This window comes from Rhodamnia argentea, chromosome 4 (assembly GCF_020921035.1).
Source record: "Rhodamnia argentea isolate NSW1041297 chromosome 4, ASM2092103v1, whole genome shotgun sequence".
Taxonomy (NCBI): Eukaryota; Viridiplantae; Streptophyta; class Magnoliopsida; order Myrtales; family Myrtaceae; genus Rhodamnia; species Rhodamnia argentea.
In genome coordinates, this window is record NC_063153.1 from 5,292,251 (window position 1) to 5,304,024 (window position 11,774).

Genomic DNA, 11,774 nt, shown 5'->3' on the forward strand with positions numbered 1-11,774 from the left:
GAAGGTGTACCAAAAGTTGAACGACTATACCGAACAAATTTTAGTCTAATGTCCGAGGACAATATTAAATAAATTAAAAGTTCAGATATCACATTGCACTTATACTAAAGTTCATGGACCATTTATGTTTTTTTGCTATATTTCATAAACTGATGTTATTGATCTCCGTTCTTTTTTCTTATTGAAGTTGTACAGCACTTTTGGTAACGGAACATTTCGAGGAGGATGACGACAAACCAAAAGAATATTGGAGGATTCTTAGCATGAAGTACCGGTGCATTTGGCATTACATAAAAACTTGATTGACCAATATATAAAGTAGGGCAATAAAATAATCCCACAATGAAGAAATCCGTGATTTGCTTTTCCTCTCTAGTTGCATGCAACAGCTTAATCACACAGCATAATTGAATTAAATAAACCTGATGGGAAAGTTCAAAACCACTCCAAGAAAAGGTAGAGAGAGAGAGAGAGAGAGAGAGAGATAGAGAGAGTGTACAACAAACCCTAGAAGAGAAACAGCGTTAAACAGTGACGGAAAGACTTTTTGCCCTGACGAACATCCCATTCAACCGCTCTTTCCTTCTTATATATCTTGTTACATCTCCTCCACTTCCTTAGAACAATCCAAAGAAGAAGTTTTTGATCTGTATTGATTTTCATCAACAAGTCGTCCTTGTCTCCGAGAACAAATCGATTGAACAAGAAGAGAGGAAGGAATCTCCGGGCAGATATGGGTCGAGCTCCGTGTTGTGACAAGGCCAGCGTGAAGAGGGGACCGTGGTCTGCCGAAGAGGATGCGAAGCTCAAGGATTATATCGAGAAGAATGGCACCGGAGGAAACTGGATTGCTCTTCCTCAGAAAATCGGTAAAAGAATGTTAAAAGTTGATCTGTTTCATTTGCTAGGGTATAAGGTTGTATGGAAGCAACAAGTTAAATGAAAGATCTTTATCATGTAGGCCTTAACAGATGCGGGAAGAGTTGCAGGTTGAGATGGTTGAATTACTTGAGGCCCAACATCAAGCATGGTGGGTTCTCTGAGGAAGAAGACAACCTAATCTGCAGCCTTTACATTAGTATTGGAAGCAGGTCTTTCTCTCTCTCCCTCGTTCTCATGCTTGCATGTGCTTTTTGGAGTTTTGAGCCTTAACCCTTTCTCTCAGTCTTCAACTGTTTGTCCTATTTTACTTCTCCAATGATGTCAGTTTAATCTGGAGTTGTTGAAATGAGATGCTTTGCTTTAGGTTTTCTGGAATAATGTTTCTTCTTGATTTCTCAACACGATTGCGGATCTTGCTGTTTGGGATTCTAAAACACTGAGCATCATGTTTGTTTTTGCCCACATCTCTTTGGTCCTTTCGCTCATCCACGAGGCTATCGCCTGATATCAATCAGCAGTTCGATTTATATATTTCAGGATACCTCTAGGGTTTGGAGGAAAAACAATATTCCTATTTCTGTTCTTTCATCTTGGTAGATGATCGTTCTGTTCAGCTGAAAATTGTTTCAACTTTTCAGGTGGTCCATAATCGCAGCACAATTGCCCGGAAGAACCGATAACGACATCAAGAACTACTGGAACACCAAATTGAAGAAAAAACTTCTGGGTAGGCGAAGGCAGTCTCTGCTCAACCGTTCTTCGACCACGGGAAATGCAAACAGTTCCAATGATGCTACAAGTTCACAGGCCTTGAGCAGTTCTGCCCTAGAGAGGCTGCAGCTTCACATGCAGCTTCAGAACCTTCAAGGCCCTTTCTCTTTCTACAACAACCCTGCCCTTTGGCCCAAAGTGCCTCCTCTATTGAATGAAAAGATGACCCAGACCCTTAAATTCTTGAATGAAAGTCCTCATCTGCTGATGCAACCTACCCTCTCTAATAGTTCATCACCCAAAAATGACCAAAAGGCCACCACATACGAGTCCTCACCTGCTGCCTCTCGTTCCACTCCTAGTGATTTTGCCAATCTCAGCTTCAGCGACGCTGATTTCAATGAGTTGGTAAATTCCATGACTAATTGCGTTTCGTCTTCAGACTGCTATGCCCCGTTACCTGACATCGGAGTTGATTCCATTGATCAACTAAATAGGGGACAGTTTCTCCCAGATCCCCTAATCCAAACTGTGCCGGACGATTCTCTCAACTACAAGAAATCTGATGGATCTATGTCACAGCAGAATCAGGTAGATGAATTTGATTGTTTCAAGGATATGGACAGTAATTCCAGAGACACATTGCAGGCTTTGTGGCATGATGATGAGTACAACGCGCAATCGGCATCCTCTTGGGATTCAGCTTCGGTGCTCCTATGTGAGGGCATATCGCAAGATTTTGGCTTACGCTATAGCAGTGGCTATAAACCTACAGTTTTATGAGGTTTTATTTCTCAATCATAATAAGACAGGGAAAACTATGGCGCTATAAACAGCAATGCTTATTTCGTATGAATAATGTGTATCAGGTTTTAGGGTTATTATTGGACTTAGATTATGCAAAAACTATCATGCATTTGTTCATCTTCTTTTTTTTTTTTTCCAATAATGTGCGTTATACGTACTTGAGTCATTGGATTGACACCAAGGAAGCAAAACTAGTAGATATTTCCTTTTCTATACATGTACAAGAAGATAGTTCTTCCGTTATCTTTTATAAATGCAATCACGTAGATTGATAAACTCCATGCCTGTGAAAATAGTTGTCTTCATTACTATTGCGATTTTGACAAAAGAATCTTCACATCTTTCGACTTGGAGATCTGCCCACTCTTGTTATTTAGCGAACTTTTTGTCTTCCCATATCATTGTGTAAAGCCGTGTAAATTAGTACAATTTATCATCGCTGCCAAGTTTTAAGATGGTCCTGACTCCTGAGTATGTTGGTTTTCGGCCAAAGAAGACGGCTTAATTATGTCACGGAGTTTAACTAGTTTTTTTTTCTTTCATTAATAAAGTGCTACTATAGAATACATTCATGAAAGGTACAGGTTAGTCAAGTCGGAATTCAATCAAAGGTTACATTTCTTTTGGATAAGCAGTCATATGCTACATCGTTCTGAAACTTAATTACAATACTTAGCGTATCATCAATTACAAAATAAAACTCCTGTATTACCATTGTCGAACAATGATTCGACTAAGTTAACACCAGACTAAGCTTATCAGCTAAAAGAACCATGAAAGAACACGTTCAATTTATGAGCTGTTGATGAAATATTCAGTTTCACCGGTTGATAAGGTAATCAGGGAAGTGCCATAGCCGACTCAGTGGAGTGGACTGACCCCATTGACTCTTTTTTTCTTTAGTTTGTATGTTTATATACCCTAAAATTTTTCAAAAGCAACGAAGGATCCGTTTGTTTCATAAAAAATGACGGATTTGAGAAACGTTTCCCTAAAACTGATTGTTTTCATCGTTCGAAATAACTAGTCGTTGAATCGACAATAATTTATGTCTAAATATTTTTGCCAACAATGATATTGTTCATTTATTCATTTTTATAAGGAACGATCATTTGTAAGAAAATATTTCTCAAATTATGTGTTTCGCACGAAACAAATGGAGCTTAAATGACCTTCTTGCTCAACTTACAAAGTGTAAATCTCAAAATTAAAAGGCATGAAGAATCACATGTACAAAATTATTCAGTGTCTAAACTTCCCGATTACTTTCTTTAGTTAAACTTTAAGCAAGTCCAGTTAATACAACTCATTCAGTTCAATGAAAGAGAATTTTCTACTTTGACTCTTATTATCTTGAGATAGGATAACCGACACAACACTTAGCACGTGAATTCTAGCAAATCTTGCTAAGGGAGAAATCTCAAAACTTAATAATCAATAAATCATCCTCAAAAACGTTATAATAACACATTTTATAGGATATTAACCCTAAACTTAACCCTAGTAGGATTCTAAATATCAAAATCAAAAATTACAAAACTGCCATTAATAGCAAAATAAATCCTGAAAATACTAAGAAAAATAGGAAAACCCATCTAGACGATCCCGAATCTCCAAAAGTCATCATTAGTCATAGTCAAAGGCGGTGGATATTGATCGGGACGCCGTTTCGCTTCAGCCGACCGCATTTGAGCGCGATTCGATGTCGTCGACCCGGCCCGCCGATTCTTAGCACATCACCGTTTCGCCTTCCGATTGGATTTTTGTCTGTTCAATCGATCCTCACGCACTACTAATACATTCTGCATCATTCTCCCCCACTTGAGAAAAACTCGTCCTTGAGTTAGAAATAGGATCTGGATACAACGGGTCAATGGACTCATGAAACGGCGACAAGTTAGCAACATTGAAAGTGTTGGATATGCCCATGCTACATGAAAGGTCTATAATATGAGCATTATTGTTGATCTTTCTACCGATAGTATAAGGTTCGTACTTCTTTTGCTGCAATTTGTTGTAAGAGCCGGCTGGTAACCGCTCTTTACGAAGAAATACCATAACTTGATCACCAACTACGAATACATGCTTTCGCCTGTGTTTTTCTGCTGCAGCTTTGTACTTTTTATTAGCCTCTTCCAACCTCTGTTTAACTTCTTGATGCACCTCAACAATTTGCTTAGCCATATGATCTGCTGCTACACTCTTATCCGCTTGCTTGGGTAATTGTATCAAATCCAGAGTATGCTGAGGCGCCTTTGTATAAACAATAGAAAAAGCCGACCCGCCGATAGATCTATGGACTGCATTATTATAAGCAAACTCTGCCTGCGATAAAGCGACATCCCACTGTTTCGGCCTACCTCCACAAATGCTTCGAATCAAGTTTCCTAAAGTCCTATTGACCACCTCTATCTAATTATCGGTTTGAGGGTGAGTTGTGCTCTTGAAGTTCAAAGACGAATCAAATAGCTTCCACAAAGTCTGCTAGAAATGCCCTAGAAATTTGCTGTCCCGATCCGAGGTAATAGGCCGAGGGACGCCATGCAAATGAACCACTTCTTTAAAGAATAATCGAGCCACACTTACCGCATCAGAAGTCTTCCTACAAGGAATGAAGTGCGCCATCTTGAAAAACCTGTCAACACAAAAACAGAATCGATGCTTCTTTGGGTCCGTGGCAAACCAAGCATGAAATCTATGGACAAATCTTCCCATATATTTTTCGGGGACGGGTGAAGGCATATACAGATCGGTATTTTTAGACCGCCCCTTAGCAACCGGGCAAACATAACACTTCTGCACATATTTATCGACATCTCTACGCAATTAGGGCCGGTAAAATAGCTCTCGGATTGCATCAATAGTTTTATCAAGACCCAAATGTGTAGTTAATCCACCTTCATGTAAATCACGAATTACCTTCTTTCGTAATGAGATCCGAGAAAGGCAAAGCTGATTACCTCGCATCGGATAACCATCCATGATATAGAACTCCCGCACGGGTTGACCAGCAACACATGCCTCCCAAATTTGCCCAAAGTCATCATTGCCTGCATAATAGTCTTTCAGCTACTCGAATCCCAGAATATCTTGGCTTAATGTAACCAACAAGCCAACTCTCCCGCTTAGTGTATCCGCCACTATATTCTACACACCTCACTTGTTCTATAATCTGAAAGGAAACTTTTATAAAAATTGACACCATCACGCATGCAAATTTTTGCTAATCCTCTTTTGACTATTCAGATACTTCCAAGCTTCATGATCAGAATATAGCACGAATTTTTTCCCAATCAGATAATGCTCCCATGTTTTCAAGGCCGTTACGACGTAATAAAATTCTTTGTCATAAGTGCTCCACTTCTGTCTCAACTCGCTAAGTTTCTCACTAAAATAGCAAATTGGCTTGCACTCCTGAGATAAAACAGCACATATACCCATTCCACTAGCATCGTAATCTACTTCAAACAACTTATCAAAAATAGGTAAAACCGTAACAGGTGCGATACACAACTTCTCCTTCAAAATAGCAAAACTATTCTCGGCTTCCTCTCCTCACAAAAAATTGCCTTTCTTCATACATTTTGTAATTGGGGCTGCGATAATACTAAAATTTTTAATAAATCGCCCGTAAAAGGTAGCCAATCTGTAAAAGCTCCTAACTTCAGAAACTGTTTTAGGAGTAGGCCACTCTCTAATTGCCTTTACCTTTGCCTCATTCACCTCTATTCCTTCAGCAGTAATAATAAACCCCAAGAAAAGTAACTTATTAGTTAGGAAACTGGACTTTTATGATTTATCTACAGCTTATTAGCTTGCAATGCTGTCAACACCTCCCTCAAGTGCATCAAATGATCCTCCTCAATTTTACTATAAATCGGGATATCATCAAAATAAACTATGACGAATTTGCCAAAAAAAGATTCCAGAACCTGATTCATAAACCTCATGAAGGTGCTTGGAGCATTAGAAAGTCCGAACGGCATCACCAACCACTCGTACAGCCCCTCCTTTGTCTTGAAGCTATATTTCACTCATCTCCAGGTCGAATACGAATCTGATGATGCCTATTCTTCAAATCCAATTTCGAAAATCACTTAGCCTCATGTAGTCTATTTAGCATGTCATCCAATCTAGGAATTGGAAACTTGTAACCCACGGTTATTCTATTGATGGCTCGGCTGCCTACACACATCATCCAACTCCCATTTTTCTTATGAGTTAACAAAGCGGGAACATAACATGGGCTCATACTATTCTGAATATGCCCTTTTCGTAGCAACTTCTGCACATTCTCCTTGAGAATCTTGCTTTCCTTCGGACTTATCATGTAGTGCGGTAGATTAGGCAGACTAGTACTAGGAATTAAGTCTATATGGTGTTGAATATCGCGCATAGGAGACAACCCATTTGGAATCTCTTCGGGCATCAGCTCGCTAAATTCCTTCAATAAAAGCCTAACTATTTTAGGCTGCTCCTCCACCACTTGTAATTCAGCCTCTGTCTCAATTGCCTGCTTCACTATCAAAATATGAATTTGTCTGGTTACCTTAATTTCGGACCCAAATTTCCTTGTAAGGGTAAGGAAATTATTTCCAGCAATCTGTTTTCTTTTGTTCTTCAAAGGCAAGAACGTATACTTTACTCCATCTTTCGCCAAATTATACCGATTGCTCCATCTAGAATGCTGTGCATCTACATCATATTGCTACGGCCTTCCAAACAACACGTGACATACATTCATGTCCACCACATCACAATACAACTCATCATGATACTTACCGATGGAGAATGGGATTTTGCAATGCTAGGTCACTCGAATACTCTCTGCTCCGGATTTAATCCATTCTAACGTATAGGGATTACGATATTTCTCCACAGGTATTCCCAACTTCTTTACTGCTTTCTTCCCGATGATATTCTCCATGCTTCCACTATCAATGACCACAGCAAATATCTTACCCGGAATGGTGTATCGGGTTCGGAATAACCGACGATGCTGCGAATCATCTTCCTGTTTTGCGGCTAACATCATCCTGCGTACCACACGGTTTATTTCATCTTCTTTCTCATCTTCAAAACCTTCTTCCTCACCATCTAGTTCACAACAATATCCATCTTCCTCCTCTTCTCCCACTGCTACGTAATCGACTTCCTCTGGGGGCATTCATTAGATTGGTGCCCCGGCTGATTACACCTGTAGCACTTTATCGCTACTGATTTAGCGTAAGGATTTGGGTTTGTAGTTTTCTATGCTTGCGTTCCCTTGTCCCTTGCCTCATTCATAGGGCGCTTTTCTACCGCCTTATCATCATGACTTCGCCCTGCGTTATATCGATTGTTGAAGCTGCTCTTCTCTATAGAACTGCTCGAACTGCTACCTCTATAATTCTCATAGCCTCTTTTACCATATTCTTGCTGCATCAATTCCGCATTCATCGCCATGTTCTTCGCTTCGGAAAGATTTTGCAAAAACTGCACTCCAATTTTATCTCGAATGAAGGGCTTCAACCCATTGAGATATTTGGCCACCTATTGTCCTTCCGTCTCTGATAGCTTATTCCGCTCCGCCAATCTCATAAATTCTGCCGTATACTCATGTACAGTCCGATTGCCTTGCTAGCAATGTTGGTATTGCTGGAACATTATATGCTCATAATTAGGAGGAAGGAACTCCTGCTTCAGCAGCCTCCTCATCCTCTGACAAGTTTGAACCCTTTCCTTTCCTTCTCGCTCTCTCCTATCCGACAATCTCTCCCACCATGCAAATGCACCCCCCCTTCAATCTACGGGCTACTAATCGCACTCATTTCTCACTAGGGGTTTCCATATAATCGAAGAATTTATCAATATCTACAATCCAATCCAAAAAATTTTCTATTCCTAAACCTCCATTAAAATAAGGTGTATCGACTTTTAGTTTAAAGTCATTACCTTCACGATCATCGTAGTGTCGTCTGCCATATCTTCTATCACGTTCGTCGGAACGTCCCTGTCGCGACCTAAAAATCAGGCTAACGTATTATTAGGTTAATTAAATAAACTAACCTAATTCGAACCCTCTCAAGTCCTACCGAATCACAACTTAGGTTTATTCATGAGAAAATATTTAATCGGAGCCGCCACTAATCATTTACGGTAGGTTGATTAGAAACCTATATAAAATAGCGGGAGAACTATTTTATCTCTACGAACTAGAAATAATGAGTCTGGGGACTTGGTTACGCTAATTGAAAAATTAACGCCCTTTCGGTACCAATTTCATGAAAAAGCCTTTCCGATTGATCGATGTGAATTCGATGATTAATTGAAAAAATGTGACATGAAGACCATATATTAAGCGCCCACAGGATGATTTTTTTTTTGTTGGTATTTTTGGTAATAAAAGCAATAAAAAATCTGAACAAAAATAAACAAAAATGCCCATAATATACCTTTTAGTTTTCGATTTTTCGAAAATCCTCTCATTCCCAAAGATCCGGGTTAGAGCGAGATTTTATCCGCTACATCCTTGAGGATTCAAACCAGTATGCGGATATGTGTATAGAAAAACAACCTCCCTTTTGCCAAAAGGCAGAACACGAATTTCTATATTAAATCACCATCTCATTCCACGAGATCATGGCTAAGGCGTGTGATTTATTTTTCCGATGGGTCTAGGCATAAAGGGGAGCATATATTATGGGCATGTTTGTTTAAAATTGTGCAAATTTTATAACAAATCAAAAACAAATAGCACGACAAAAATAAAATAAAAATGAGTCAATTGAGTTTGAAATTTCAAAAATTTCGAGGGGTGACCGAAATTATGAGATTGGGGAACCACCTTTCCTCCTCTAAAATTGATCGAATTTTGATTTTGAGAAATTTATCTTTTGAGATTTTGAAAGTATTTCAGATAATTCCTAAGTTAGAAAGAGATAATTCCAGTTCAAGGCAATCTTGTCCGCAAGAGTTATGACATGCTCGGGATTTCCGAAAGATTTCAAATTCGGATATAAGATAATCCGAATATTCCAAAAGCCATATGCAATCTTTTCAAGATAACGTTCGGGATTTAGATTTACTCGAAAACCAAGTCATGAGATATATCTAAAATCCAACAAATATATCTAAAAGTCGCATTCAAAGATATATACTTTATCCACAAGATTTGCTCAAAATTTTAATTAGCTCAAGTTTAGACAAGAGGAATCCTTGTAGATAATCGAGCAATTCAAACAAGATAATCTTGATATAAAAAATTAGAACTTTAACTTATCTTGAGATTGGCTTTCCAAAATTCGAACTTGGATCGTCGAGAAGCTTGCGGATATGGTGGACGACCACTTTTGCGAACAAAAGAGTGTTCACAATGGCTCTTGGCGCGGATTCATGTCAATGGCTTAGTGTCGAACAACCCAGATTCTGTGCACGTCCTCCTCTTCTTTTCGGTGAGGCCCGACGGCAAGGGCAACAGCTTGGGCGACCTTCAGTAGTCCGCAGATTTATGCGGCCGGTAAAATTGGGCACCACTAACTGTTGACCTCGTTGAATTTTCTAGCTGGACCTTGGCGAAACCTGCAAAAAGATTAAAAGTGCACCGGTTTAATTCAGGAATTGTTGGACCGTTTTGACCATTCTAACGCTGACCAGGGGACTCATGGACGTGTTGATGGGACTACGAGGCACCTGCCAAAGAGAATAAGAATGGAGAACAAAATAATAGGGAAATTGTATTGATGTAATGAACGATCCCTTATTTCATTCTTTTCTTCTATCTTTGGCTGTCGTTTCCTCACCAAATTGTGGAGCTTCCTTTTCGTCTTTAGCTATATATCATGCGTGAAAAATGCAAGAACATATGCGTGAGTTTGCACATGGAAAAGGCTTCAAAGTGTCTTCAGTTTTGCTTAGTCAACATTAATTTGACCACGACCACAACATAGGGACGAAGTAGAACCATAAATATAAAACGAAATAGTTTAATAGGAGGAAAAGAAAAACAATAACCCGGCTCTGTTGCAATGAGATGCTGGATGGCGATCAGGCGCATGGTAATGTTGACGACATGGTGTCTCGCGATGGCTTTTAGTAAAATAGACTCAGATGTGTTTTACGTGGCCACAGATAGCCACGATTTACCTTCGCGGCTGAATTTCCTGTAATTGTCTGGAAGGTGCAGACCTGCCAAAAAAATAGAAGAAAACGAGCCTGCAGTAAAGAAAACGACAAGGACGGGATAGGGACTTCCTTTCCTCTTGCGTGTCTCAATTCTTCTTTGTGTCTCTTTGATAGATGTTCATGATGGCCTATCTTCTCCTTTTGGCCGATTGGACTGTACATGGTGGAGATGCAATATGCTTGAAGCCCATCGTGGCTTGATGGTATTCTCGGTGATGAACAACTACAACTCGTCGGTGATTGGATATGGCCAAAGAAAATCTGGAAAAATCTGCAAGGAATTAATTAGATGTGGCTGAGTCCCAAGAACAATCAAAGCAAAATTGAGGTTGAAGAGGCAGCCAAGATTGTTGCAGATTGTCGAGACTGCAAGTGTTGAAACTCAAGAACAGGCGTGCTGTGGAAGCTCTGCCACCTCCTGCTCTTGCTCGTAGAACTCTCAATGCTTCCCCCCTCAACCCTAGGCATGACACTTGTATTTATTGATAAAAGTGTTCCAAATCAAGTGCCTAAAGTTTCTTAATTTTTGTAAAATAAACCCCGGCTCAAAATATAACTTGAATTAAGTCCCGAAGGGTGTAATTGCACAAATTGATCCTTGAATGAGCTGAAAATTTTGGCCTAGCCCTATAGATGGGCTAGTCGAATTTTTCATGTCAATTGTGAGATTAATTAGGCTTTTTCCAAATAATTAGCATTTTAGATAAAGCCTTTTTTCTAAAATATAAGCTCCAAAATAGTTTTAAATTTTCGGCACATATGTCCATGAATTGCTAAAAAATGTGCCCATCAATTTAAGTCCAAATCGCCCGACAAATTAAGCTCGATCTCGCACCGTTGATCCGGATAAATGCCGATGCAATGCATGAATGAAAAATGACTTAATTATTTTTGTCTAGAACTAAAAGATTAGCTCTAATTTTCTATGCAAAAATGATTGAAAAGTTTAGTCAAAATTTAAGTGTCAACAGTCCCTTCGAATTCCTTCGTAGTGATTTATATTTGCATAATCAACACCTCCTTCATCCGAGAATTCGTTCTCCTCTTCTTTCGAACTCTCTGAATATAGAGGGTTATTCTGCCTGTAGATAGGAACAGGCCTATCGATAGGGTCACCGCGAGCAAAATCTGCACCCGGCCTTCTGCCATGCCACCGATTCCGGTTCACATCAACGCCGGGACCTTCGAATCGATCTGCTATCTCGTCAAAT

At 39.5% G+C, this 11,774-nt stretch overlaps 2 protein-coding genes across 2 annotated transcripts; one reads left to right on the plus strand and one right to left on the minus strand.

Annotated features, from left to right (window-relative positions):
- The first annotated feature begins 588 nt into the window (after positions 1–588).
- Positions 589–2,557, plus strand: LOC115727575 (transcription factor MYB36-like). The gene is made up of 3 exons (XM_030657809.2): positions 589–869; positions 962–1,091; positions 1,521–2,557. The coding sequence occupies exons 1-3, from the start codon at positions 734–736 to the stop codon at positions 2,374–2,376; spliced, it is 1,122 nt and encodes a 373-aa protein (XP_030513669.1). The 5' UTR covers positions 589–733; the 3' UTR covers positions 2,377–2,557.
- A 1,625-nt stretch (positions 2,558–4,182) lies between these two features.
- Positions 4,183–5,025, minus strand: LOC125314669. Its single transcript, XM_048277527.1, has 2 exons — positions 4,987–5,025; positions 4,183–4,725 (listed from the first exon to the last, which is right to left on the minus strand). The coding sequence occupies exons 1-2, from the start codon at positions 5,023–5,025 to the stop codon at positions 4,183–4,185; spliced, it is 582 nt and encodes a 193-aa protein (XP_048133484.1).
- Between the last annotated feature and the right edge of the window lie 6,749 nt (positions 5,026–11,774).